This window comes from Pleurodeles waltl, chromosome 9 (assembly GCF_031143425.1).
Source record: "Pleurodeles waltl isolate 20211129_DDA chromosome 9, aPleWal1.hap1.20221129, whole genome shotgun sequence".
Classification (NCBI taxonomy): Eukaryota; Metazoa; Chordata; class Amphibia; order Caudata; family Salamandridae; genus Pleurodeles; species Pleurodeles waltl.
In genome coordinates this window covers 665452389-665479378 of record NC_090448.1, presented here as the reverse complement: position 1 = coordinate 665479378, position 26990 = coordinate 665452389, and the positions used below count along the sequence as shown (strand labels likewise).

At 47.1% G+C, this 26990-nt stretch overlaps 1 protein-coding gene across 5 annotated transcripts in view; it reads left to right on the top strand.

The window, feature by feature from the left end:
* The window catches only part of SYMPK (symplekin scaffold protein), a 1084618-nt gene that overhangs the window by 346144 nt on the left and 711484 nt on the right, over positions 1-26990 (top strand). For all 5 annotated transcript variants that reach the window (XM_069207742.1, XM_069207740.1, XM_069207741.1 and 2 more), the window contains one exon: positions 8891-9041. In XM_069207742.1, the coding sequence (XP_069063843.1) occupies positions 8891-9041 (151 nt within the window). The remainder of the gene's footprint in view (positions 1-8890; positions 9042-26990) is intronic.

Genomic DNA, 26990 nt, shown 5'->3' with positions numbered 1-26990 from the left:
TACCTGACAAACTAACCTTTACCTACCTCTCCCAGGAACTGTTAACTTGTGTACTGTGTCCACTTTTAAAATAGCTTATTGCCATTTTATGCTAACCTGTGTACATTACTGTTTTACTTCAAAGTTCTATATTTACCTATGCCAAGTACCTTACAATTTATGTACTTACTTGAATTCTGAATCTTGTGGTTCTAAAATGCATCAAGAAAAAAATATTTTTCGATATAAAAACCTATTGGCCTGGAGTTAAGTCTTTGAGTGTGTGTTCTCATTTATTGCCTGTGTGTGTACAACAAATGCTGAACACTACCCTCCGATAAGCCTACTGCTCGACCACACTACCACAAATAGAGCATTAGTATTATCTATTATTGCCACTATCAACCTCTAAGGGGAACCCCTGGACTCTGTGCACACTACCTCTCACTTTGAGATAGTATATACAAAGCCATCCTCCTACACATAGGACACTGGGTGGACCATCTTCTCTTTGTGGAGTGTGTTGGAGCCAAAAAAGGCAAGTCAGTGCAGAAGAGAACATTCTCCCACTAGATTGTTCTGTGGCAGAGAAGCAGCCTCTGGAAAGAATGCATGAAATAAGTAAGACAAAACACAAAATAAAAATCCCACACCAATTTATCAACAATTGTAAATATTTTGATCTTTAAAATGACACCAAAACGACAAAAATGCAATCTAGGGAACCGAAGGTATGAATTTTTTAAAGATTAAATTACAAAATGTGCTTAGAAACCAATGGCGTCAACCGAGGACACCTGGTCATGCTTGACCAGGACAAAGTCAAAGTTCAAGGCCGACCTCGATGGAGCCCTGTTCGGGTACACAGAGCGGGTGGCCTCAGTGAACATTTTACCTTAGTAGTTAGAAGCTTTCCTGCAGCTTTTGTCCTTGTCGTCGAGCGACGCTCCTCTTCAAGTCGAGATCTGACATGACTGCTTAATTTCCAGTGAGGCATGATCAAAATCCTGGAACTCATGAGCTTTCAGCAGGAAGAACCTGAAATCCAGATCCAGTCTCGGTTCGTCACCGGCAGCTTGACAATTGTCGACGGGTCTGTCACTTTATGGAGCTTTTTCCAAAAGTTGCTTCAAACTTCTCCAAATCTCTGAAGGTCCATCCAGAAAGTCTCCTTTGGGTCTCAGCATGCCCAAAACACAAATCAAAAGGTCAAGGAGCCCGAGGTGTTCCTTGGAAGGTTAGGACTTCAATTTCCACAATGCACCTGGCCAAATCCTTGCACGTCCACTGAATGCACTCCAGGCTGGGGACTGTTGTGGAAGTTGGTGCAGGGAAGCTCTTTTAACCTGTTGCTTTCAGGGAGTCCGCTCCGAAGTCCTTTGAACAGCAAGGCAAAGTCCTTTGGGTTGTTGTTCCATTGTCCAACTGGAGCAATACTTCAGTATGCAGTCCTCTGGGTTGCAGATTAGGTTTCCAGCAGTGCAGTCCTTCTTGTGGTTTCAGACAGCAGATTGGAGTTCCAGTGCAGATCAGCCACTTTTATTCAGTCATCTTGGGGGGGGGCTGTCAGTGGGCATCCTTGTCCAGTGAGCTGAAGGATGCCACCCAGAGGCATGACAGCTTCCTCCAAAGTGTGGCATCTTCTTGTACCATAAAGCCCTGCACTTTCACATTCCAAGGTGGATGATTTTCTTCCAGAGGAACAAGACCCAACTGGTGCAGCTCATTTCCACTAACTCCCCCTCTGGACATCTGCAAATTCCTTTCCTAAGCTCACTATCTGTGAGGTTCAGGGTGACAGGGCAGCCCTGTATGCATTCCTTTGACAGGGTTCCCTTTGAAGCCTCAACTTGATTTACCCAGCCCCCTTCTTGGCCTGATCTCAGCATCTGCCTACCTCCCACATCAGATAACATCTGCTCAATGAAGTCCACTTATCACCTCATCAAAGAAGCCTGGCTAATCCTGTTAGGGCTGACCAATCAGGAGTGACCACTAGCAGGCTGGAATTTGGCTTACAGAAAAAGTACTATAACTTTGTGTTCAATGGCATGTGTGGGTGTAGATACACATGCTTTGAATACGTCCGCCATCTAGTGTTTGGCTCGAAGTGTTGTATGTTGTTTTTTGTTCGAAGAATCTTTTTGAGTCACAAGATCAAGTGACTCCTCCTCTCGGTAATAGTGGCTATGGCATCGAATCCTTTGTTAGATTACTTTCTCTCCTCTGTCTGGTTCGGACGGGTTATAGTACTTCAATCGCGTTTTTCTAAACTTAAAGTACTCTATCCAAATTTCTGCTTCGGGGTTGGTCCATCGCCCTTCTTGGGCCTAACCCTTCAAGTGATGTCGAAATATGCAGGGCTGATGGAACGGACTCCATTAGGTTCCGTCCTCGATGCCATTCTCAAAATTTCCACACACCGATCATCACCGGGTGTGTGACTTGTGCTTGTCCCCGGAACATAAAGAAGAGAGCTGCGGCACTCGTTAGTTAGAGATGATGTGGAAGACACTAGACAACACTCCCGACATCTTCCGAGAGGAACATACACAGGAGGAAATCGGACATCAAGCAGCCCTTTGCATGCAAACTTCCATCGAATCTGATGTAGACAGTCAGCCAATTCCAGCAGCACAACACATGAGTACATCAGCCCAAACTTCCCATGTAAAGACTTTGAAAAAAACATCTAAGCTGGTAGTCAGTTTACCACTGCTTTCGGGCCATGGTAGGATCTGAAAGTTACATTTGGATGCCCCGCCCTGCGGCTCGGCACTGAAATTTGCCAAGACATCTTCGGCATGGACCACAGACTCAAAAGAATCCCACACAATCTCTGGCTTGAGTTTTCAATCCGAGCATTTTGGCTTATAGAAAGAAGTCTTTAACATCAGTTTTGGAGCTGATACCTTTGATCTGATAAAAAGCTTTAATTTTGAAAACTTCGCAACCGAGGACAATGGCTTCCAAGGACTCCACTCTACCATCTGAAGCGACTTCACCAGTGGAGCCAATTCTAGAATTAAGGGACGTTCAACAGCGCCAAATTCATATACAGAAAGGAGCAGGGAAAATAATTGCTTCTCCTCCTGTTCCAATTAAAAGGAGACTCACCTTTCAAGAGACATTGGAGACTGCATCTCTTCCTAAAAAGTCTCTAAGGATAAAGGCAAGGCTCCAGATCACCCTCAGCCTTCTCCACCTCACTCTCCTGTACTTCCTCTTACTCCACCACCACAACAATTTCCTACATCTTTCATTCAGCCACCATATTTTTCACAAGGGTCATCATCCCCTCATGGAGATGAATTAGGTGAAACTCCACAGGATGTAGATCCATGGGATTTATATGATCCAGATCCCATACTCCCTAATGACCCTGACTTGTATCCAGCAAGGCCTTCACCCCTGAAGACACAACAGGCTTATAATCTGCATGGCAACAGCATACCATAACATACATATGCACACTGACCCGATTGGAGAGGATTTTCTCTTTGATACATTGACCAGCACTTACAAAGAGTCAGTTCCTGCCCAGGCTGCCAGGTATGCTTAGACATGCCACAGATATTTTTAAAGAACCTGTTAAGGCAAGGGTCATTACCCCAAGGGTTGGCAAAAAGTACACAGCAGCACTGTCAGATCCTATATTTATTAAATCACAGCTACCTCCTGACACTATGTGTAAAGAAATGGCTTCCTGTTGCAGTTACCCCCCACTTTTTGCCTGATACTGATGCTGACTTGACTGAGAAGTGTGCTGGGACCCTGCTAACCAGGCCCCAGCACCAGTGTTCTTTCACCTAAAATGTACCATTGTCTCCACAATTGGCACAACCCTGGCACTCAGGTAAGTCCCTTGTAACTGGTACCCCTGGTACCAAGGGCCCTGATGCCAGGGAAGGTCTCTAAGGGCTGCAGCATGACTTATGCCACCCTAGGGACCCCTCACTCAGCACAGACACACTGCTTGCCAGCTTGTGTGTGCTGGTGGGGAGAAAATGACTAAGTCGACATGGCACCCCCCTCAGGGTGCCATGCCAACCTCACACTGCCTGTGGCATAGGTAAGTCACCCCTCTAGCAGGCCTTACAGCCCTAAGGCAGGGTGCACTATTCCACAGGTGAGGGCATATGTGCATGAGCACTATGCCCCTACAGTGTCTAAGCAAAACCTTAGACATTGTAAGTGCAGGGTAGCCATAAGAGTATATGGTCTGGGAGTCTGTCAAAAACGAACTCCACAGCTCCATAATGGCTACACTGAATACTGGGAAGTTTAGTATCAAACTTCTCAGAATAATAAACCCACACTGATGCCAGTGTTGGATTTATTAAAAAATGCACACAGAGGGCATCTTAGAGATGCCCCCTGTATTTTACCCAATTGTTCAGTGCAGGACTGACTGGTCTCTGCCAGCCTGCTGCTGAGAGACGAGTTTCTGACCCCATGCGGTGAGAGCCTTTGTGCTCTCTGAGGACAGAAACAAAGCCTGCTCTGGGTGGAGGTGCTTCACACCTCCCCCCTGCAGGAACTGTAACACCTAGCAATGAGCTTCAAAGGCTCAAGCTTCGTGTTACAATGCCCCAGGGCACTCCAGCTAGTGGAGATGCCCGGCCCCTGGACACAGCCCCCACTTTTTGGCGGCAAGTCCAGGAGAGATAATGAGAAAAACAAGGAGTTGTCACTGGCCAGTCAGGACAGCCCCTAAGGTGTCCTGAGCTGAGGTGACTCTGACTTTTAGAAATCCTCCATCTTGCAGATGGAGGATTCCCCCAATAGGATTAGGGATGTGCCCCCCCCCCCCTCAGGGAGAAGGCACAAAGAGGGTGTTCCCACCCTCAGGGCTAGTAGCCATTGGCTACTAACCCCCCAGACCTAAACACGCCCTTAAATTTAGTATTTAAGGGCTCCCCAGAACCAAGGAACTCAGATTCCTGCAACTTACGAAGAAGAGGACTGCTGAGCTGAAAAACCCCTGCAGAGAAGACGGAGACACCAACTGCTTTGGCCCCAGCCCTACCAGCCTGTCTCCCTCCTTCAGAAGAAAACTGCTCCAGCGGCGCTTTCCACAAGACCAGCGACCTCTGAATCCTCAGAGGACTGCCCTGCTTCCAAAAGACCAAGAAACTCCAGAGAACAGCGGCCCTGTTCAACAAAGACTGCAACTTTGTTTCCAGAGGAGCAGATTTAAAGACCCCTGCAATCCCCGCAAGAAGCGTGAGACTTGCAACACTGCACCCGGCGACCCCGACTCGACTGGTGGAGAAACAACGCTACAGGGAGGACCCCCCGGCGACTCCAAGACTGTGAGTAACCAAAGTTGTCCCCCCTGAGCCCCCACAGCGACGCCTGCAGAGGGAATCCCGAGGCTCCCCCTGACCGCGACTGCCTGACTCTAAGATCCCGACGCCTGGAAAAGACCCTGCACCCGCAGCCCCCAGGACCTGAAGGATCGGAACTCCAGTGCAGGAGTGACCCCCAGGAGGCCCTCTCCCTTGCCCAGGTGGTGGCTACCCCGAGGAGCCCCCCCTTGCCTGCCTGCACCGCTGAAGAGACCCCTTGGTCTCCCATTGATTCCTATTACAAACCCGACGCTTGTTTGCACACTGCACCCGGCCGCCCCCGCGCTGCTGAGGGTGTACTTTTTGTGTGGACTTGTGTCCCCCCCGGTGTCCTACAAAACCCCCCTGGTCTGCCCTCCGAAGACGCGGGTACTTACCTGCTGGCAGACTGGAACCGGGGCACCCCCTTCTCCATTGAAGCCTATGTGTTTTGGGCACCACTTCGAACTCTGCACCTGACCAGCCCTGAGCTGCTGGTGTGGTAACTTTGGGGTTGCTCTGAACCCCCAACGGTGGGCTACCTTGGACCCCAATTTAAACCCCGTAGGTGGTTTACTTACCTGCAAGAACTAACAATACTTTACCTCCCCCAGGAACTGTTGAAAATTGCACTGTGTCCACTTTTGAAATAGCTATATGTGTTTTATGTAAAAAGTATATATGCTATTGTGAATATTCAAAGTTCCTAAAGTACTTACCTGCAATACCTTTCAAATGAGATATTACATGTAGAATTTGAACCTGTGGTTCTTAAAATAAACTAAGAAAAGATTTTTCTACAACAAAACCTATTGGCCTGGAATTGTCTCTGAGTGTGTGTTCCTCATTTATTGCCTGTGTGTATGTACAACAAATGCTTAACACTACTCCTTTGATAAGCCTACTGCTCGACCACACTACCACAAAATAGAGCATTAGTATTCTCTTTTTGCCACTATCTTACCTCTAAGGGGAACCCTTGGACTCTGTGCATATTAATTCCTTACTTTGAAATAGTGCATACAGAGCCAACTTCCTACACTATAGTTGTAAGTTCAGCACGAAAGCGTTCTAAAAGTCAGTCCAAAAGAGATGCTCCTCCTGATAAAGAGAACGAAAAACTTGATGCAGTTGGGAAAAGAGTAGATGCACAAGCTGCTAATTATTGGAGAATTGCAAATTCACAGGCACTTTTGGCAAGCTACTATAGAGACCACTGGAACGAAATGGAAGAACTGCTTCAGTACCTTTCAGAGGAACAACAAAAAAGGGGTCAGGAGATAGTCTCAGATGGGCAGGCTATCTCTAACAATTCCATTAGATTTACCATTGATTCACCGGATACTGCGGAGCGTGATGTAAACACCAGTGTGATTATAAGATGGCATGCTTGCCTGAGATGCTCAGGCTTCAATCCAGAAATACAACAGGGAGTTCTCAATATGCCTTTCGATGAAGAGCACATATTTGGACCAGAAGTTGATACCGCCATTGACCAGCTGAAAAAACATTCAGACTGCTAAAGCTATGGGGGCCCTAATAACTCAACCAAGTAGGGGTACTTTTCGTAGACCACAATTTAGGGGAGATTTCAAAACATCATCTACAGAGCCTTCTACTTCCCATACTAAACCAGGAACACACTTTTACAGTAGAGATTTCTTCAGAGACTCTTACAGGGGTGCATATATTAAACGCAGGTGTTAGGCATCCACCTCTAGAGATTCTGCCTCAAGCTCACGGCTGTGACTGTTCACAGATTCCTCCATTACACACCACTCCAATAGGGGAAAGACTAGCAAATTTCTATCACCAGTGGTCCAAAATAACAACAGATTAATGGGTTCTATCAATTATCCAACATGGTTATTGTCTAGAGCTCATTTCCACTCCACCAAATATTCCCCCTCAGGTTCACAAACTTTCACCTGACCACCTCATTCTTTTGAAAGAAGAGGTACAATCTCTTCTTCTCAAAGGGACTATAGAACCACTTCCTCTGTCTCAACAAGGGTTGGGAGTATATTCCCCATATTTCCTTATACCAAAGAAAGATGGATCACTAAGACCAATTCTGGATCTCGGACCTCTCAACCTATACATCCATTCAAAGCATTTCCATGTGGTCTCTGTACAAGATGTTATTCCCGTAGTACAGCAAGGCAATTTCATGACCGCCTTAGATCTCAAGGAGGCTTATTTTCACATTCCCATACCTCAAGCACATCGCAAATACCTCAGATTTGTCATTGTGGGAAAACACGATCATTTTAAGGTTTTACCATGTGGGGTAACAACCGCTCCCAGAGTATTCACAAAATGTCTAGCAGTAGTTGCTGCATTTGTCAGACGACAACATATTCACATCTTCCCATACTTGGACGACTGGCTAGTCAAGGCAAATACCATCCAACAATGTCAGAATCATACTCCGTACACAGTAAGTCTTCCCCACACCCTGGGATTTACAATCAACTTTATCAAATCCCATCTCCAACCCTCACATAAACAGCCTTACCTGGGAGTAATTCTCAGTAATCACTCAGGGTTGGCATATCCAAACCCAGTTCACATTCAAGCCTTTCAAACTCTTCTGTCTCAATTACAGGAGAACCACACTTACACAGTGAGAGTAGTGATGCAGCTAATAGGAATGATGGCTGCATGCATAGCCTGTATGGGTACCGCGATGTCACTTCTGGCGAGCACACCAACGGACGGGGAGCAGATTGACGCCACCTAACAGCACGCAGGGGTACTGCTCACAAAAAACTCTTCCAGATCCAGTCTGACCCCTGGGAGAATTCAAAGTTAGGGAATCTGCAGCTAGATATAGTCTTAACCTGATAAGGCGTTATCAAAGGTAAGTAACTTGTTCTTTATGGTGGTGTTCTTCTGTGACAAAACTTATATTGCCTTTGAAATGTATTGACGTGCACCACGCTCCATCTGGCGCAAATGTCATTCACTCACTAGACTGGCTGGTAGTGCATGAAAATGGTTTACATTAAGCATTGTGTACCGTGCCTTGCACAATGCTGTCCTCCTATCTAAGAAACAAGACCACTGCTTGGTTGCTCTTCAGAGAGCATTTCTCAAGATCCCCTTAAAGGGATGAAGGTTCTTAGTATTTTGAACTCCGTTCAAGGATCCACTGCCTCAAAAGATAAAGCAAGTCATTCTAGCGTATACATTCCAACAGGCACTTAAAATGTTATTCCCTGTCTTCATTAACTTGGTGACCACTATTGTGGCCTTTATCTGCTGTGGATCAAAGTTGTCTATAAAACACTAAGAGGCCACTTTGGTAGTGATTGTTAATAAACAGAGTACAAAAAACCCTATCCTATAAAGGAGTCTGAACTCCTTATCCACCTGTCCTAACAAATTTCTCCAAACAAAGGCCAGATATTAAACTGATAGCTGCTCTTTACACCATTATCAGTTGTAGTTGTCTACTCTAGCACTGTGGTAATGCCCATTTGTGCAGTGTGAGAACTTGTTCAGTTTTCCATATTTTTTTTTTTTGTCATGCAATTACAACGAGGAAGTGCAGCTAATTTTTTTTCATTGTTTAAAAGGGTTCCTGGGACAAGTGGTCGGAAGAAAATATTTCGCCTGAGTGACGTCTTGAAGCCATTGTCAGACAGTCAGGTTGAGAGCCTGAAGCACAGTGCAGTAAAACGGATCTTGAATTCAGAGAGAGCGGTTGCATTTAGTGGGGCAGCCCAGGTAAGATTAATGTGTAATCCCTTGGTTTCTTATCAATCAATCAATCATTCCATTATGAATGTATTCTCAGGTCTTCAAAACCTCTGCACAGATTCCAGCAAGATCACTCCATGTTGGGGCCTAGAGCTTGTAAGGTTTGCATGCATTTTATCCGGGGTATCCAACTCATTTCTGACAGTTTTCTTAAAGTCACAGTAATTACACTTGCTATGTCCTACCACATTTATTGATATAACAGAGGCCCATGTATTGATATAAACGAACACTGACAGAGCCAGTTGGTTTCACCTATGTGACATCTATTGGCTTGTCAATGTTTTAGGGAGAAAAAGGTCTCTATATAAAACGACCTGCTTTTCTAACTGGAAAAGTACTTAAGTTTTAAAAACGGCTAAAACTATTTTTGGGTGTAAAATAGGATCACAAAGTAATTATTTACATTTGTCGCCATTGTTCAGTAACACGAGGCAAAGAGGCAAGGTTATGGATTTCAACCAAGAGAGAGAAGGTATGACCTTAAAATGCACCTGGATACTATTAAAACTAAAGGCCGTCATAAAAAGCAACAGTCATTTATACAAACAAAACCTGCCTATGTTTGCATCCTTATGTGGTCTCTGAAATTAGTGAAGTTAGAGATATAGGTGTTAGCTCACAAATAATGTTTATATTCTATTTAAGCATATTTCTTTTGAAATTCTTCTTGTGCCATATTAACATGAGCAAAGCAACATAAAGACACAAGTTTCTACATGGAAATTATTAAAAAAGCAAAGCTCGGTAAAACTCAAACTTTCAGCAATTTAGGTGTATTTTTAATCTGTTTCCAGTTACTTAAAAGAAACAGTTTTTGGGAGAACTTTGTAGTTTTGAAATTCCATTTAGAACTTGCCGGATGGTCTTTTTTTGCATTTATCCAAGTTGCAAACTGCTCTCAGTTTATTGTTAAATGTAACCCCCGCCCCCTATTCTGAGCTAATTGAAGTGCTTGAAGCTTGGAAGTTTAATTCCCTGGGGTTGCAGTTCAGTGTGAGAAAGTTAATTTGTCTGTCCAGAACAAAGAGTTTCGCTAGCAGCTCAATTGTGTATTCAAAAAATTAGCACAAAATGGCCTACTTTTCTGACTCAGACAACACCAATTATGGAACAGCAAAGAATTACAGAGCGGCATGTAAACTAGAAGACACTCTATTTTAACAAGTACCATCAGGAAGAAAAAAATAAGTGAAGTGCACGTCATATTTATTTGTAGTTAATGGGTGCTGCAGAAAAATGTGAAGCTTGAAAAGTTAGTGTATTGATCCGTGAGATTGCTGGGTGAGTTTCTTCTTAAAACATGGTGATGTGAAAATCTCCTGGGTATTTGGGTACTGTTTGCTACAATAAAAAAAAAAAAGCATCAAATTGAGGCAGTGGGTTGGGAGAGCATTTTGTTGCCATTTACTTTTAAATTTAATTCCAAATCTACCAAGTCAATAGGTGTGAATACCACCCAGTTATATGTGGTGCAGAAGCACTGGTGTGCCCTGCTTCTCAGTGCGGGTGCTCAGCAAAGGAACCCATGGACCCCAGTTAATGCCACGGGCCTTGCAGCTCGTTACCTACCAAATCCTGTTTGCACAATGCATTGAGAGTTGTAGTGGACTGGAGGGTAGATTTATTTAGATATGTATTTCTGGTTTACAGTGCTCTTCTCGGGTTACTTCCTCCCTTCAGTTATTTTTTGTGGGAAAGTTATATTTCTGATGAGCACAAAACTTGAAGTAATGGTATGTAAGGGGTGGTCTCTGAACCCATTTTAAACTTTTTTTTATGTGCAAGAGGTTTCACAAGCACTGTGCAGGCAAAGCCTAAACAGTGTTCAAAAGCAGGAGCTAATAACAACATCAAGGGTTATTGTCCCACAGCCTGACTTTCCTTCTTTTTCACCTTTAAGCCCCCCTACTCCCTCTTTATCTCTGTGTGTATTTTTCTTTTTAAAGGCTTGTTGCGTCTAACTGAGAAGTGACTTAATCTCTGTGCCCCTACCTTAAATTTATATCCCACAAGAGCTGATCCAGTTTTCATTCTTCCTGAAGTGCTGCCTCCATCAAGATCACTGTCTTCCCCATCTCATTGTTCTTGATGGGGATTCCAAAATTAAACCTACAAAAGCAGTAAAGAGTTGCTGTATTAAACAGTTGCAAGTCAGTGCTACTGGTCCTTTGTGTGGGCATCTTTTTATACTTCTGAACCTTTCTTGCTGTCCAGGAGACCTAAAACACGTTTAGAAATTTAAAAGATAAACTTTTCAATCTCTTTTAAAGGGAAGCTTTGTGACAATTCTGTCAACACCAAGGCACCTTGTCTTTATACAGAAGTGGTCCAACCTTGAATTCTGCACTCTAATTGAACATAATCAGTATGTTTTTAACAGGCACAACTCTTGACCTGTGTTTGGTAAAATACTGCAGCATTGGTGAGACAACGGTGTAGGAATATAAAGAAGATACAGATATATATTTATATATATTTTTTCGAGTGGCAGTTTGACAAACCTCCACAAAACTGTCCAAAAAAGTGCTACTTTTTGACTAGTTTGCACATGGAAAGCTTCAGGGTGATCCGTCCGGCAAGAAACAGGGAGGGTAGAGCCCCCAAAAAATACATATGTATAAAGCCCATCACTGAGATCGCACTAAAGGTAACTTTTAATAGAAAGGTGAGGTTAGCAAGTCACTTTGTTGCCCACGTTTTCAGTAGCCTTTCCGGTTTATCTCTTGCAGTTGTCAACTGAGACTACATGCTTCCTTCCTTGCTAGGAAATGCTCACAGTAATGGGGACCAGAGAGAATTGCTGAAGGGTGACTACCGCGTGGTGACCACAGATGGCCCAGATTTAAGGAAGCTACTGCCTTAGTGAAGCAAATGGTGATCACACTTTTGTTTGCTCACTTTTTTGTAGACAGACAGGCTAGCATCTTTTCCAGAGGGGAAAACCAGGTGCAAGACTATTTTCCCCGTTCGAGAGCTCATTATGCTTGGTACACGCAGGGGTGTGCTCAGGACTCCTCAGAGGGGAAGAAGGCTTGCCCTATATTGGTTGAGAGTAGAGATGGGTGTCCTGGGATTGCTGGGTGGCCAAACCCCCAGGAAGTGCTGTAAAGTGGAAGAATTGCCTTCTGGTAACTATTGCCCCACTGTGCCCCACTGGCTAGTGAGACCTCCCCTCCCACAAACAAGAAGATGGCATAAAAGTGGCGCCTCAGACCCACAAACCTCAGATAATTGCTAAACTGGCATGAAGACAGAAGAATTGCTCTGCTGCTCCCTGGACCCAGCAAAGAAAGGCTGCAAAAACGAAGGACTGCCTTTGCTGAACTCAAGGGACTGGCATGAGAACTGTGCCTGCTGTGCCCACTTGTGGAAGAAGGGCTTCACTTGTGCCCAGAACTGAAGGAAGAGTACCCTGCAGCTCCCTGGCCCTTCAGCAAAGAGAGGCTGTACTGAAGAATGGTGTGCGCCTCCTGAATTCAAGGGACTCCCAGAGGACTGTCTGTGCAGTAGCCACTTTTGGAAAAGGATCCACTTGTGCTAGGACAAAAGTGATTCCAAGGGCCTGGTGGCGAGCCCCCTGTTCTGCACCAGGGATAAAAAAGCTGAAGGAAACCTGCACTTGTGAGAGCCCCACTTTCCAGGATCTCCTGACCCGTCACTGGACACCATAGTGCCTACTGGGAGACTGAGTCTTGAGCTGCCCAAGGTGTCCCCAGATCTGTCGGACACGTGGCTGTCATTGAAGCGGACCCTGGTCCTCCTGCACTTATCTGTGGACTACCACTGAAACCGGATACCAGTCCACCAGCTGCAACTGGAGGTGCATTGGACGCCACTGTGGCATTGTGGAACATAATCCTGAGGCCTCAAATGTCCCCTGAAGATCATGGACCATGAGGTGGCCCCAGGAATATACCCTGCATCTCTTTCACAGTTCCTTCAACTTAGCATCCTCACCATCTACTCAACATCCTGTATCCTCAGCATCAGGACCACCTCTTTGCTGGAACCTCGATCTGGGTGAAATCATCCTTGAGGACCCTGAGACTGCAGGACTGGATAGGAAACTGTCCCTGGACCTAAGTAGTCCCTGTAACTCGCTCCTGACCTATTGTGGCCATTCTGAGAATATTGGTAGTCGTGCTAGGCCGTTGATTCAGAAAACCGCAGCACTGATTACACAGATTTATTGGAACTTTAAGAATTTACATACCTTTTAAAAATCATCTCTGGTTCCTAGTTACGGGTTTTTTTGTTTTGGTTTTAAAGTTTCACTAAAGATTAAAAAAATATTTGTAGGTTGGTGTCGAATTTTGACTATGCCATATTTCTTCCCTGTTTTGGTACTTCTAAATGCTTTAATCTGTTAATTTCATTACTTTTTACCTGTTCCTTTGATTAAGCTTGGCTGTTTTGTTCCACGACCACCCAGGGCAGAGGTGAGGGTTTTGTTAAAGTAACGTAACTAGACCTGATAAATATTGTGACATTATTACGGGGTGAGGTTGCCCAACCACACCACATAGCAATCCACTTTCCCACATTTGCGCTTCAGTGGTGGCATCCAGAACTTCGATTTAGCAGTACCACTCAGGTAGTAGCTAAGAAATTAAAAATCTTCCAAATTGTCTTAGGGCAAAAAAAAATTTTTTATTTCTAATTGGAGCCGGATATCTGTACTCCCTCAAGATCTGTAAGCACAAGGACCTGTACCAGGATAGGGAAATATCTCTAGGCCAATCCACTGAAAAGGAGACTATGATAATGCCCTTTAGAGCCTGGGATGAGGCTCAAAAAGCCAAAATCATTCTGGAAGAGGAGGTTACCCTAGGGAGTGCAGAGGAATAAGTTACCTGTCTGTGCTGTGAGAGAAGTACCTCCCAGGGCTGAAAGTACAAGAGGTGCAACCAGTTCTGGACCATGAGAGATGGCTCTCCAAACAAAAAGAACTGGAGGCCCAATTGGCACTTATAGTCTTGGAGGAGACGAATTTGCCTTGACTGAGAAACAACTAGTCTTGGAAGAAAAACAGATCAACCTGACTCCGGATCCCAGAAGTAATGGTGGCAGCAGAAAAGAAGATGGGTTTCTGCCCCCCTGTTGCTTGAATAGCTGAAGCCCAGGAAGGCAGAACAAAGGATTTCCTTTGGGAGGGGGAGGTAACACCCTCTCCCTTTGGAAATAGGTGTGACATCGCTTGGGAGGGGTAGCCTCCCCAAGCCACTGGTATGCTTTGAAGCACACATATGGTGCTCTCCTTGCATAAACCAGTCTGCACCAATTCAGGGACCTCCAGTCCCTGCTCTGTCTCAAAACCGGACAATGAAAAGGGGGTTGACCACTCCTCTGTCCATCAGCACTCCAGGGGAGGTGACCAGAGTTCCTCCAGAGGGTGCCTTGATTCTGCTATCTTGAATCCAAGGTGGGCAGAAGCCTGTAAGAGCATCTAAGCGGCCAGGTCAGGCAGGTGATGCCAGAGCCCCTTCCTGATAGGTGGTCACCTGGTTAGGTGACCAGTCCCCCTTCCAGGGCTATTTAGGGTCTCCCTCTTAGGTTGATGCTCGACAAGCAAGACTCCAGCAGGATTCCTCTGCATTGTTTACTTCAACTTCTGACCACTGGAACTGGACTCTTCAGGAACCAAGAATCTGCATCCACGGCGAAGCCTCTGCTTGCAACATTGTTTCCACAGCTCCTTCCAGCTTCTGCAATATTTCCCCAGCCATGCATCCTCTGAGGGCGGCCGTCTGCACAAGAAAGAAGGAGGAATTTCCCTTGGAGCAAAGGAGTCACTCCTCTGCATCTGCAGGGACTAACTGCAACGACGACCGGCTGCGTGGATCTCCTCTCATCCTGAGCTGTGCAGATCCTTCATCACGAGTGTTGGTCTGGAGTGGTCCCCTAGGTCCTCTCTATCAGCTGTTCAACTTTGGTGAAGGAAAGCCCTTGCCTTCCCACGCAGGACAGTAGCCCTGTGTACTGTGTCTCTTGCAGCTACCAAAGCTTATTGGTATCTCCTCCAAGGGATCTTCAGGCTCCTTGTAGCCCCGTCCCCTAGCACTCTTCCCCACGATGCACAGCCCTGTGCATGCTTCTCCTGCAGCGTGGAACCCTTCTTCAGTTGTGCTGCCTGGGCTCCCATGAGACTCCTGGGGCCTCTTCCAGTGTTTTCTCTGTGGGGGCTGCCTTTTCTTCTGTGGACTCTCTGCATTGCTGACATTCCCCTGGGATTCCTAGTTCCCTCGGCTTCTCTCTACAGATTCCACTTACATGCGTTGCGGGGGGTCCTACATTCGCATTCAATTTGTTTAGTATGTGTTTTGGGCTCCCCCTAGGGTCACTATTGTCTATTGCTGTTGCACTGTTTCCTATTGCTATTTATGCCTATTTCTGATTACTAGTGTACATATTTAGTGTGTTTACTTACCTCTTATTACAGGGTTGCCTATCTAGTGATTTTGGTACTTATATCACTAAAATAAAGCACCTTTATTTTGGTAACACTGAGTGTTTTCTTTCATGTGAGTAAGTGCTGTGTGACTACATTGGTATCGCATGAGCTTTGCATGTCTCCTAGATAAGCCTTGGCAGCTCATCCACATCTGACTCTAGAGAGCCTGGCTTCTAGACACTGCCTACAATTCACTAATAGTGGAACACTGGACCTGGTATAAGGTGGAAGCACCGTAGGTACCCACCACACACCAGGACAGCTTCCTACATTGGTGGTACAGCAGTGGGATAAGCAATTGCAATTGCCTTACCATACTATCACTGGGTACTTTCCACAGGAAATACCACTTACTGACTAGGGGTACACATTGTACTTTGTGTCAGGGAATTAGTCCCCCAAGTTTGGGTAAGCTAGGGGTTTAGGCATAGCCCTTGCTCCAGACTTCTGTTGGGAGACTAAGAGTTTGGGTACTTATGAACACCTACTCCACTCTAACAACACGCTTCAGCAGAGAACACAACTCAGGCCATGGACTCACAATATATGGGCCTTACTTTCAAAGAGTTGAGAGAGTTGTATTCAGATAGATAACTGAAGACCGGTAGGAACACTAACAAGAGTCTGCTCCTAGGCCTCCTGCTCCAGGCTAACCAGGACAATGCTGACAGTCAAGAGGAGGAGTATGCAGTCTTACCCCCAGTGTTAGAAAGACAGGATCTCAACACTGAGGGGGTTCAACAGGGTCCCTTAGAGGATCAGAACGCCATTAGTAAACCCCCAGCCTGGCTGGGAGCACTACTCGTAGTGTGAGGGGAAGTTGCACAAGTAGGCCCCCTTTTGTATCCAGAGGGTTTATTGAGAGGGTAGCTAAAAATAGGGATATATCATCGTCTTCTCACTCTCATGCCTCCTCATTATCTTAGGAGGCACACTGCTCAACTTCAGGAGAAGATTTCCTAGATAGGGAACTCAGGCAACTGAGACTGTAGGAGGCCAACCTGAGGCTACAACAGCAGCAGCTAGCCCTAGATAGGGAGGCCTTGGCAGTGGAGAGAGAGAGAGAGATAGAGGCAATGTTTGGGGTTAGCACCCCATGGTGGCAGCAGTTTTAGTTTCAGGGAGCCTAGGGTCAGGGAGAACTCTTTTGACTCCAGAAGGGGTGACCTCTACAAATGGTTCACTGCTTTGGAGAGGGCCTGTAAGGTACAGAGGGTACTCCAAAGACAGTGGGCAGCTATTTTGTGGCTCTCCTTCTCTGAGGAGGGGAGAGGCAGACTCCTTACTGTCAGGGGAGAGGATGCAGACAATTACTCAGTGCTCAAAACAGCTCTTCTGCATGGGTTTGGTCTAACCACTTGTAAGGAAATGCCTCCTTGGAATGGTTACCGCCTGACTTTTTTCCCTTTGCTGATTCCAGTTATGATTGAAAGTGTGCTGGGACTCTGCTAACCAGGCCCCAGCACCAGTGTTCTTTACCTAAACTGTACCTTTGCTTCCACAATTGGCACAGCCCTGGCACTCTGATAAGTCCCTTGTAAATGGTACCCCTGGGACCAAGGGCCCTGATGCCAGGGAAGGTCTCTAAGGGCTTCAGCATTTCTTATGTCACCCTGGGGACGCCTCTCTCAGCACATGCACACTGCCTCGCAGCTTGTGTGTGCTGATGGGAAGAAAATGACTAAGTGTACATGGCACTCCCCTCAGAGTGCCATGCCAGCCTCTCACTGCCTGTGGCACAGGTAAGTCACCCCTCTAGCAGGCCTTACAGCCCTAAGACAGGGTGCACTATACCACAGGTGAGGATATATGTGCATGAGCACTATGTCCCTACAGTGTCTAAGCAAAACCTTAGACATTGTAAGTGCAGGGTAGCCATAAGAGTATATGGTCTGGGAGTTTGTCAGACACAAACTCCACAGTTCCATAATGGCTACACTGAAATCTGGGAAGTTTGGTATCAAACTTCTCAGCAAAATAAATGCACACTGATGCCAGTGTGGAATTTATTGTACAATGCACCCAGAGGGCATCTTAGAGATGCCCCCTGAATACCAGTCCGACTTCTAGTGTTGGGCTGACCAGTTTCTGTCAGCCTCCCACAACCAGACGAGTTGCTGGCCACATGGGGAGAGTGCCGTTGTCACTGTGGCCAGGAACAAAGCCTGTACTGGGTGGAGGTGCTTCTCACTTCCCCCTGCAGGAACTGTAACACCTGGTGGTAAGCCTCAAAGGCTCACCCCTTTTGTTACAGCGCCACAGGGCATCCCAGCTAGTGGAAATGCCCGCCTGTAGGAAGTTGGCTCTGTATGTGCTATTTCAAAGTAAGGAATAGCATGCACAGAGTCCAAGGGTTCCCCTTAGAGGTAAAATAGTGGTAAAAATAGATAATACTAATGCTCTATTTTGTGGTAGTGTGGTCGAGCAGTAGGCTTATCCAAGGAGTAGTGTTAAGCATTTGTTGTACATACACATAGACAATAAATGAGGTACACACACTCAGAGACAAATCCAGCCAATAGGTTTTTGTATAGAAAAATATCTTTTCTTAGTTTATTTTAAGAACCACAGGTTCAAATTCTACATGTAATATCTCATTTGAAAGGTATTGCAGGTAAGTACTTTAGGAACTTTAAATCATAAAAATTGCATGTATACTTTTCAAGTTATTGACAAATAGCTGTTTTAAAAGTGGACACAGTGCAATTTTCACAGTTCCTAGGGGAGGTAAGTTTTGATTAGTTTTACCAGGTAAGTAAGACACTTACAGGGTTCAGTTCTTGGTCCAAGGTAGCCCACCGTTGGGGGTTCAGAGCAACCCCAAAGTCACCACACCAGCAGTTCAGGGCCGGTCAGGTGCAGAGTTCAAAGTGGTGCCCAAAACACATAGGCTAGAATGGAGAGAAGGGGGTGCCCCGGTTCCGGTCTGCTTGCAGGTAAGTACCCGCGTCTTCGGAGGGCAGACCAGGGGGGTTTTGTAGGGCACCGGGGGGGACACAAGCCCACACAGAAATTTCACCCTCAGCAGCGCGGGGGCGGCCGGGTGCAGTGTAGAAACAAGCGTCGGGTTTGTAATGGAAGTCAATGGGAGATCTAGGGATCTCTTCAGTGCTGCAGGCAGGCAAGGGGGGGGTTCCTCGGGGAAACCTCCACTTGGTCAAGGGAGAGGGACTCCTGGGGGTCACTCCTCCAGTGAAAGTCCGGTCCTTCAGGTCCTGGGGGCTGCGGGTGCAGGGCCTCTCCCAGGTGTCGGGACTTAGGATTCAAAGAGTCGCGGTCAGGGGAAGCCTCGGGATTCCCTCTGCAGGCGGCGCTGTGGGGGCTCAGGGGGGACAGGTTTTCGTACTCACAGTCTTAGAGTAGTCCTGGGGTCCCTCCTGAGGTGTTGGATCGCCACCAGCCGAGTCGGGGTCGCCGGGTGCAGTGTTGCAAGTCTCACGCTTCTTGCGGGGAGCTTGCAGGGTCCTTTAAAGCTGCTGGAAACAAAGTTGCAGCTTTTCTTGGAGCAGGTCCGCTGTCCTCGGGAGTTTCTTGTCTTTTCGAAGCAGGGGCAGTCCTCAGAGGATGTCGAGGTCGCTGGTCCCTTTGGAAGGCGTCGCTGGAGCAGGATCTTTGGAAGGCAGGAGACAGGCCGGTGAGTTTCTGGAGCCAAGGCAGTTGTCGTCTTCTGGTCTTCCTCTGCAGGGGTTTTCAGCTAGGCAGTCCTTCTTCTTGTAGTTGCAGGAATCTGATTTTCTAGGGTTCAGGGTAGCCCTTAAATACTAAATTTAAGGGCGTGTTTAGGTCTGGGGGGTTAGTAGCCAATGGCTACTAGCCCGGAGGGTGGGTACACCCTCTTTGTGCCTCCTCCCAAGGGGAGGGGGTCACAATCCTAACCCTATTGGGGGAATCCTCCATCTGCAAGATGGAGGATTTCTAAAAGTCAGAGTCACCTCAGCTCAGGACACCTTAGGGGCTGTCCTGACTGGCCAGTGACTCCTCCTTGTTGCTTTCTTTGTTCCCTCCAGCCTTGCCGCCAAAAGTGGGGGCCGTGGCCGGAGGGGGCGGGCAACTCCACTAAGCTGGAGTGCCCTGCTGGGCTGTGACAAAGGGGTGAGCCTTTGAGGCTCACCGCCAGGTGTCACAGCTCCTGCCTGGGGGAGGTGTTAGCATCTCCACCCAGTGCAGGCTTTGTTACTGGCCTCAGAGTGACAAAGGCACTCTCCCCATGGGGCCAGCAACTTGTCTCTGGTGTGGCAGGCTGCTGGAACTAGTCAGCCTACACAGACAGTCGGTTAAGTTTCAGGGGGCACCTCTAAGGTGCCCTCTGTGGTGTATTTTACAATTAAATGTACACTGGCATCAGTGTGCATTTATTGTGCTGAGAAGTTTGATACCAAACTTCCCAGTTTTCAGTGTAGCCATTATGGTGCTGTGGAGTTCGTGTTTGACAGACTCCCAGACCATATACTCTTATGGCTACCCTGCACTTACAATGTCTAAGGTTTTGTTTAGACACTGTAGGGGTACCATGCTCATGCACTGGTACCCTCACCTATGGTATAGTGCACCCTGCCTTAGGGCTGTAAGGCCTGCTAGAGGGGTGTCTTACCTATACTGCATAGGCAGTGAGAGGCTGGCATGGCACCCTGAGGGGAGTGCCATGTCGACTTACTCGTTTTGTCCTCACTAGCACACACAAGCTGGCAAGCAGTGTGTCTGTGCTGAGTGAGAGGTCTCCAGGGTGGCATAAGACATGCTGCAGCCCTTAGAGACCTTCCTTGGCATCAGGGCCCTTGGTACTAGAAGTACCAGTTACAAGGGACTTATCTGGATGCCAGGGTCTGCCAATTGTGGATACAAAAGTACAGGTTAGGGAAAGAACACTGGTGCTGGGGCCTGGTTAGCAGGCCTCAGCACACTTTCAATTGTAAACATAGCATCAGTAAAGGCAAAAAGTCAGGGGGCAACCATGCCAAGGAGGCATTTCCTTACACAACCCCCCCCCAAACGAAAGAGGATGAGACTAACCTTTCCCAAGAGAGTCTTCATTTTCTAAGTGGAAGAACCTGGAAAGGCCATCTGCATTGGCATGGGCAGTCCCAGGTCTGTGTTCCACTATAAAGTCCATTCCCTGTAGGGAGATGGACCACCTCAACAGTTTAGGATTTTCACCTTTCATTTGCATCAGCCATTTGAGAGGTCTGTGGTCAGTTTGAACTAGGAAGTGAGTCCCAAAGAGGTATGGTCTCAGCTTCTTCAGGGACCAAACCACAGCAAAGGCCTCCCTCTCAATGGCACTCCAACGCTGCTCCCTGGGGAGTAACCTCCTGCTAATGAAAGCAACAGGCTGGTCAAGGCCATCATCATTTGTTTGGAACAAAACTGCCCCTATCCCATGTTCAGAGGCATCAGTCTGCACAATGAACTGCTTAGAATAATCTGGAGCTTTTAGAACTGGTGCTGAGCACATTGCTTGTTTCAGGGTGTCAAAGGCCTGTTGGCATTCCACAGTCCAGTTCACTTTCTTGGGCATTTTCTTGGAGGTGAGTTCAGTGAGGGCTGTCACAATGGATCCATATCCCTTCACAAACCTCCTGTAATACCCAGTCAAGCCAAGGAATGCCCTGACTTGAGTCTGGGTTTTTGGAGCTACCCAGTCCAGAATAGTCTGGATCTTGGGTTGGAGTGGCTGAACTTGGCCTCCACCTACAAGGTGGCCCAAGTAAACCACAGTTCCCTGCCCTATCTGGCATTTGGATGCCTTGATAGAGAGGCCTGCAGATTGCAGAGCCTTCAAAACCTTCTTCAGGTGGACCAGGTGATCCTGCCAGGTGGAGCTAAAGACAGCAATATCATCAAGATAAGCTGTGCTAAAGGACTCCAAGCCAGCAAGGACTTGATTCACCAACCTTTGGAAGGTGGCAGGGGCATTCTTTAAACCAAAGGGCATAACAGTAAACTGATAATTCCCATCAGGTGTGGAGAATGCTGTTTTCTCTTTTGCTCCAGGTGCCATTTTTATTTGCCAGTACCCTGCTGTCAAGTCAAAGGTACTTAAGAATTTGGCAGCACCTAATTTGTCTATGAGCTCATCAGCTCTTGGAATTGGATGAGCATCTGTCTTGGTGACAGAATTGAGCCCTCTGTAGTCCACACAAAACCTCATCTCTTTCTTTCCATCTTTGGTGTGAGGTTTGGGGACTAAGACCACTGGGCTAGCCCAGGGGCTGTCAGAGCGCTCAATTACTCCCAATTCCAGCATCTTGTGGACTTCCACCTTGATGCTTTCCTTAACATGGTCAGATTGTCTAAAGATTTTGTTCTTGACAGGCATGCTGTCTCCTGTGTCCACATCATGGGTACACAGGTGTGTCTGACCAGGGGTTAAGGAGAAGAGTTCAGGAAACTGTTGTAGGACTCTTCTACAATCAGCTTGCTGTTGGCCAGAGAGGGTGTCTGAGTAGATCACTCCATCTACTGTGCCATCTTTTGGGTCTGATGACAGAAGATCAGGGAGAGGTTCACTCTCTGCCTCCTGATCCTCATCTGTTACCATCAACAGATTGACATCAGCTCTGTCGTGGAAGAGCTTAAGGCGGTTTACATGGATCACCCTCTTGGGGCTCCTGCTTGTGCCCAGGTCCACCAGGTAGGTGACCTGACTCTTCCTCTCTAGTACTGGGTAAGGGCCACTCCATTTGTCCTGGAGTGCCCTGGGAGCCACAGGCTCCAGAACCCAGACTTTCTGCCCTGGTTGGAACTCAACCAGTGCAGCCTTTTGGTCATACCAAAACTTCTGGAGCTGTTGGCTGGCCTCAAGGTTTTTGGTTGCCTTTTCCATGTACTCTGCCATTCTAGAGCGAAGGCCAAGTACATAGTCCACTATGTCCTGTTTAGGCTCATGGAGAGGTTTCTCCCAGCCTTCTTTAACAAGGGCAAGTGGTCCCCTTACAGGATGACCAAACAGAAGTTCAAAGGGTGAGAATCCTACTCCCTTCTGTGGCACTTCTCTGTAAGCGAAAAGCAGACATGGCAAGAGGACATCCCATCTCCTTTTGAGTTTTTCTGGGAGCCCCATGATCATGCCTTTTAATGTCTTGTTGAATCTCTCAACCAAGCCATTAGTTTGTGGATGGTATGGTGTAGTGAATTTATAAGTCACTCCACACTCATTCCACATGTGCTTTAGGTATGCTGACATGAAGTTGGTACCTCTGTCAGACACCACCTCCTTAGGGAAACCCACTCTGGTAAAGATACCAATGAGGGCCTTGGCTACTGCAGGGGCAGTAGTCGACCTAAGGGGAATAGCTTCAGGATACCTGGTAGCATGATCCACTACTACCAGGATATACATATTTCCTGAGGCTGTGGGAGGTTCTAGTGGACCAACTATGTCCACACCCACTCTTTCAAAGGGCACCCCCACCACTGGAAGTGGAATGAGGGGGGCCTTTGGATGCCCACCTGTCTTACCACTGGCTTGACAGGTGGGGCAGGAGAGGCAAAACTCCTTAACCATGTTGGACATATTGGGCCAGTAGAAGTGGTTGACTAACCTCTCCCACGTCTTGGTTTGTCCCAAATGTCCAGCAAGGGGAATGTCATGGGCCAATGTTAGGATGAACTTCCTGAACAGCTGAGGCACTACCACTCTCCTAGTGGCACCAGGTTTGGGGTCTCTGGCCTCAGTGTACAGGAGTCCATCTTCCCAATAGACCCTATGCGTTCCATTTTTCTTGCCTTTGGACTCTTCAGCAGCTTGCTGCCTAAGGCCTTCAAGAGAGGGACAGGTTTCTTGTCCCTTACACAGCTCCTCCCTTGAGGGTCCCCCTGGGCCTAAGAGCTCAACCTGATAAGGTTCAAGCTCCAAAGGCTCAGTTCCCTCAGAGGGCAGAACTTCTTCCTGAGAAGAGAGGTTCCCTTTCTTTTGCTGTGTTGCAGTTGGTTTCCCAACGGACTTTCCTTTCCTCTTGGTAGGCTGGGCCATTCTTCCAGACTCCAGCTCTACTTGTTCACCCTGTGCCTTGCACTGTGCTCTTGTTTTCACACACACCAGTTCAGGGATACCCAGCATTGCTGCATGGGTTTTTAGTTCTACCTCAGCCCATGCTGAGGACTCCAGGTCATTTCCAAGCAGACAGTCCACTGGGATATTTGAGGAGACCACCACCTGTTTCCGGCCATTGACCCCTCCCCATTCTAAAGTAACCATTGCCATGGGATGTACTTTTCTCTGATTGTCAGCGTTGGTGACTGTGTAAGTTTTTCCAGTCAGGTATTGGCCAGGGGAAACCAGTTTCTCTGTCACCATGGTGACACTGGCACCTGTATCCCTCAGGCCCTCTATTCTAGTCCCATTAATTAAGAGTTGCTGTCTGTATTTTTGCATGTTAGGCGGCCAGACAGCTAGTGTGGCTAAATCCACCCCACCCTCAGAAACTAGAGTAGCTTCAGTGTGGACCCTGATTTGCTCTGGGCACACTGTTGATCCCACTTGGAGACTAGCCATACCAGTGTTACCTGGATGGGAGTTTGGAGTGGAACCTTTCTTGGGACAGGCCTTGTCTCCAGTTTGGTGTCCATGCTGTTTACAGCTATGACACCAGGCCTTTTTGGGATCAAAGTTTTTACCCTTGTACCCATTGTTTTGTGAAGAGGCTCTGGGCCCACCCTCCTGTGCAGGTTTTTGGGGGCCTGTAGAAGACTCTTTACTATTTTTAGTGTTGGTTGTCTCATCACCCTTCCCCTGGGGAGTCTTTGTGACCCCTTTCTTTTGGTCACCCCCTGTTGAAGTCTTGGACACCCTTGTCTTGACCCAATGGTCCGCCTTCTTTCCCAATTCTTGGGGAGAAATTGGTCCTAGGTCTACCAGATGCTGATGCAGTTTATCATTGAAACAATTACTTAACAGGTGTTCTTTCACAAATAAATTGTACAGCCCATCATAATTACTTACACCACTGCCTTGAATCCAACCATCTAGTGTTTTCACTGAGTAGTCTACAAAGTCAACCCAGGTCTGGCTCGAGGATTTTTGAGCCCCCCTGAATCTAATCCTATACTCCTCAGTGGAGAATCCAAAGCCCTCAATCAGGGTACCCTTCATGAGGTCATAAGATTCTGCATCTTGTCCAGAGAGTGTGAGGAGTCTATCCCTACACTTTCCTGTGAACATTTCCCAAAGGAGAGCACCCCAGTGAGATCTGTTCACTTTTCTGGTTACACAAGCCCTCTCAAAAGCTGTGAACCATTTGGTGATGTCATCACCATCTTCATATTTAGTTACAATCCCTTTAGGGATTTTCAACATGTCAGGAGAATCTCTGACCCTATTTATGTTGCTGCCACCATTGATGGGTCCTAGGCCCATCTCTTGTCTTTCCCTCTCTATGGCTAGGATCTGTCTTTCCAAAGCCAATCTTTTGGCCATCCTGGCTAACTGGATGTCCTCTTCACTGGGGCTATCCTCAGTGATTTCAGAGGTGTTGGTCTCTCCTGTGAGGGAACCAGCATCTCTGACTATTATTTTAGGAGTCAGGGTTTGAGGGACCCTGTTCTCCCTAGATAGGACTGGTAGGGGGGAATTTTCCTCCAAGTCACTATCCTCTTCCTCTGAGTTGCCACCCTCAGAGGGGTTGGCCTTTTCAAACTCTGCCAAAAGCTCCTGGAGCTGTATTTTGGTAGGTTTGGGGCCCATTGTTATTTTCTTTATTTTACAGAGTGACCTTAGCTCCCTCATCTTAAGATGGAGGTAAGTTGTGGTGTCGAGTTCCACCACAGTCACATCTGTGCTAGACATTTTGCTTCTAAAAGTTGGAATACTTTTTAAGAATCTACAACTGGTTCTAGAATCTAATTCAAACTTTTACAAACTTTTAAACTCTAAAAGAAATGCTAAACAGGATCTAACACAAGGCCCTAGCAGGTCTTTTAAGAATTTAGAAAACTTTTCAAATTGCAAAAATCAATTTCTAATGACAATTTTGGAATTTGTCGTGTGATCAGGTATTGGCTGAGTAGTCCAGCAAATGCAAAGTCTTGTACCCCACCGCTGATCCACCAATGTAGGAAGTTGGCTCTGTATGGGCTATTTCAAAGTAAGGAATAGCATGCACAGAGTCCAAGGGTTCCCCTTAGAGGTAAAATAGTGGTAAAAATAGATAATACTAATGCTCTATTTTGTGGTAATGTGGTCGAGCAGTAGGCTTATCCAAGGAGTAGTGTTAAGCATTTGTTGTACATACACATAGACAATAAATGAGGTACACACACTCAGAGACAAATCCAGCCAATAGGTTTTTGTATAGAAAAATATCTTTTCTTAGTTTATTTTAAGAACCACAGGTTCAAATTCTACATGTAATATCTCATTTGAAAGGTATTGCAGGTAAGTACTTTAGGAACTTTAAATCATAAAAATTGCATGTATACTTTTCAAGTTATTGACAAATAGCTGTTTTAAAAGTGGACACTTAGTGCAATTTTCACAGTTCCTAGGGGAGGTAAGTTTTGATTAGTTTTACCAGGTAAGTAAGACACTTACAGGGTTCAGTTCTTGGTCCAAGGTAGCCCACCGTTGGGGGTTCAGAGCAACCCCAAAGTCACCACACCAGCAGTTCAGGGCCGGTCAGGTGCAGAGTTCAAAGTGGTGCCCAAAACACATAGGCTAGAATGGAGAGAAGGGGGTGCCCCGGTTCCGGTCTGCTTGCAGGTAAGTACCTGCGTCTTCGGAGGGCAGACCAGGGGGGTTTTGTAGGGCACCGGGGGGGACACAAGCCCACACAGAAATTTCACCCTCAGCAGCGCGGGGGCGGCCGGGTGCAGTGTAGAAACAAGCGTCGGGTTTGTAATGGAAGTCAATGGGAGATCTAGGGATCTCTTCAGTGCTGCAGGCAGGCAAGGGGGGGGTTCCTCGGGGAAACCTCCACTTGGTCAAGGGAGAGGGACTCCTGGGGGTCACTCCTCCAGTGAAAGTCCGGTCCTTCAGGTCCTGGGGGCTGCGGGTGCAGGGCCTCTCCCAGGTGTCGGGACTTAGGATTCAAAGAGTCGCGGTCAGGGGAAGCCTCGGGATTCCCTCTGCAGGCGGCGCTGTGGGGGCTCAGGGGGGACAGGTTTTCGTACTCACAGTCTTAGAGTAGTCCTGGGGTCCCTCCTGAGGTGTTGGATCGCCACCAGCCGAGTCGGGGTCGCCGGGTGCAGTGTTGCAAGTCTCACGCTTCTTGCGGGGAGCTTGCAGGGTCCTTTAAAGCTGCTGGAAACAAAGTTGCAGCTTTTCTTGGAGCAGGTCCGCTGTCCTCGGGAGTTTCTTGTCTTTTCGAAGCAGGGGCAGTCCTCAGAGGATGTCGAGGTCGCTGGTCCCTTTGGAAGGCGTCGCTGGAGCAGGATCTTTGGAAGGCAGGAGACAGGCCGGTGAGTTTCTGGAGCCAAGGCAGTTGTCGTCTTCTGGTCTTCCTCTGCAGGGGTTTTCAGCTAGGCAG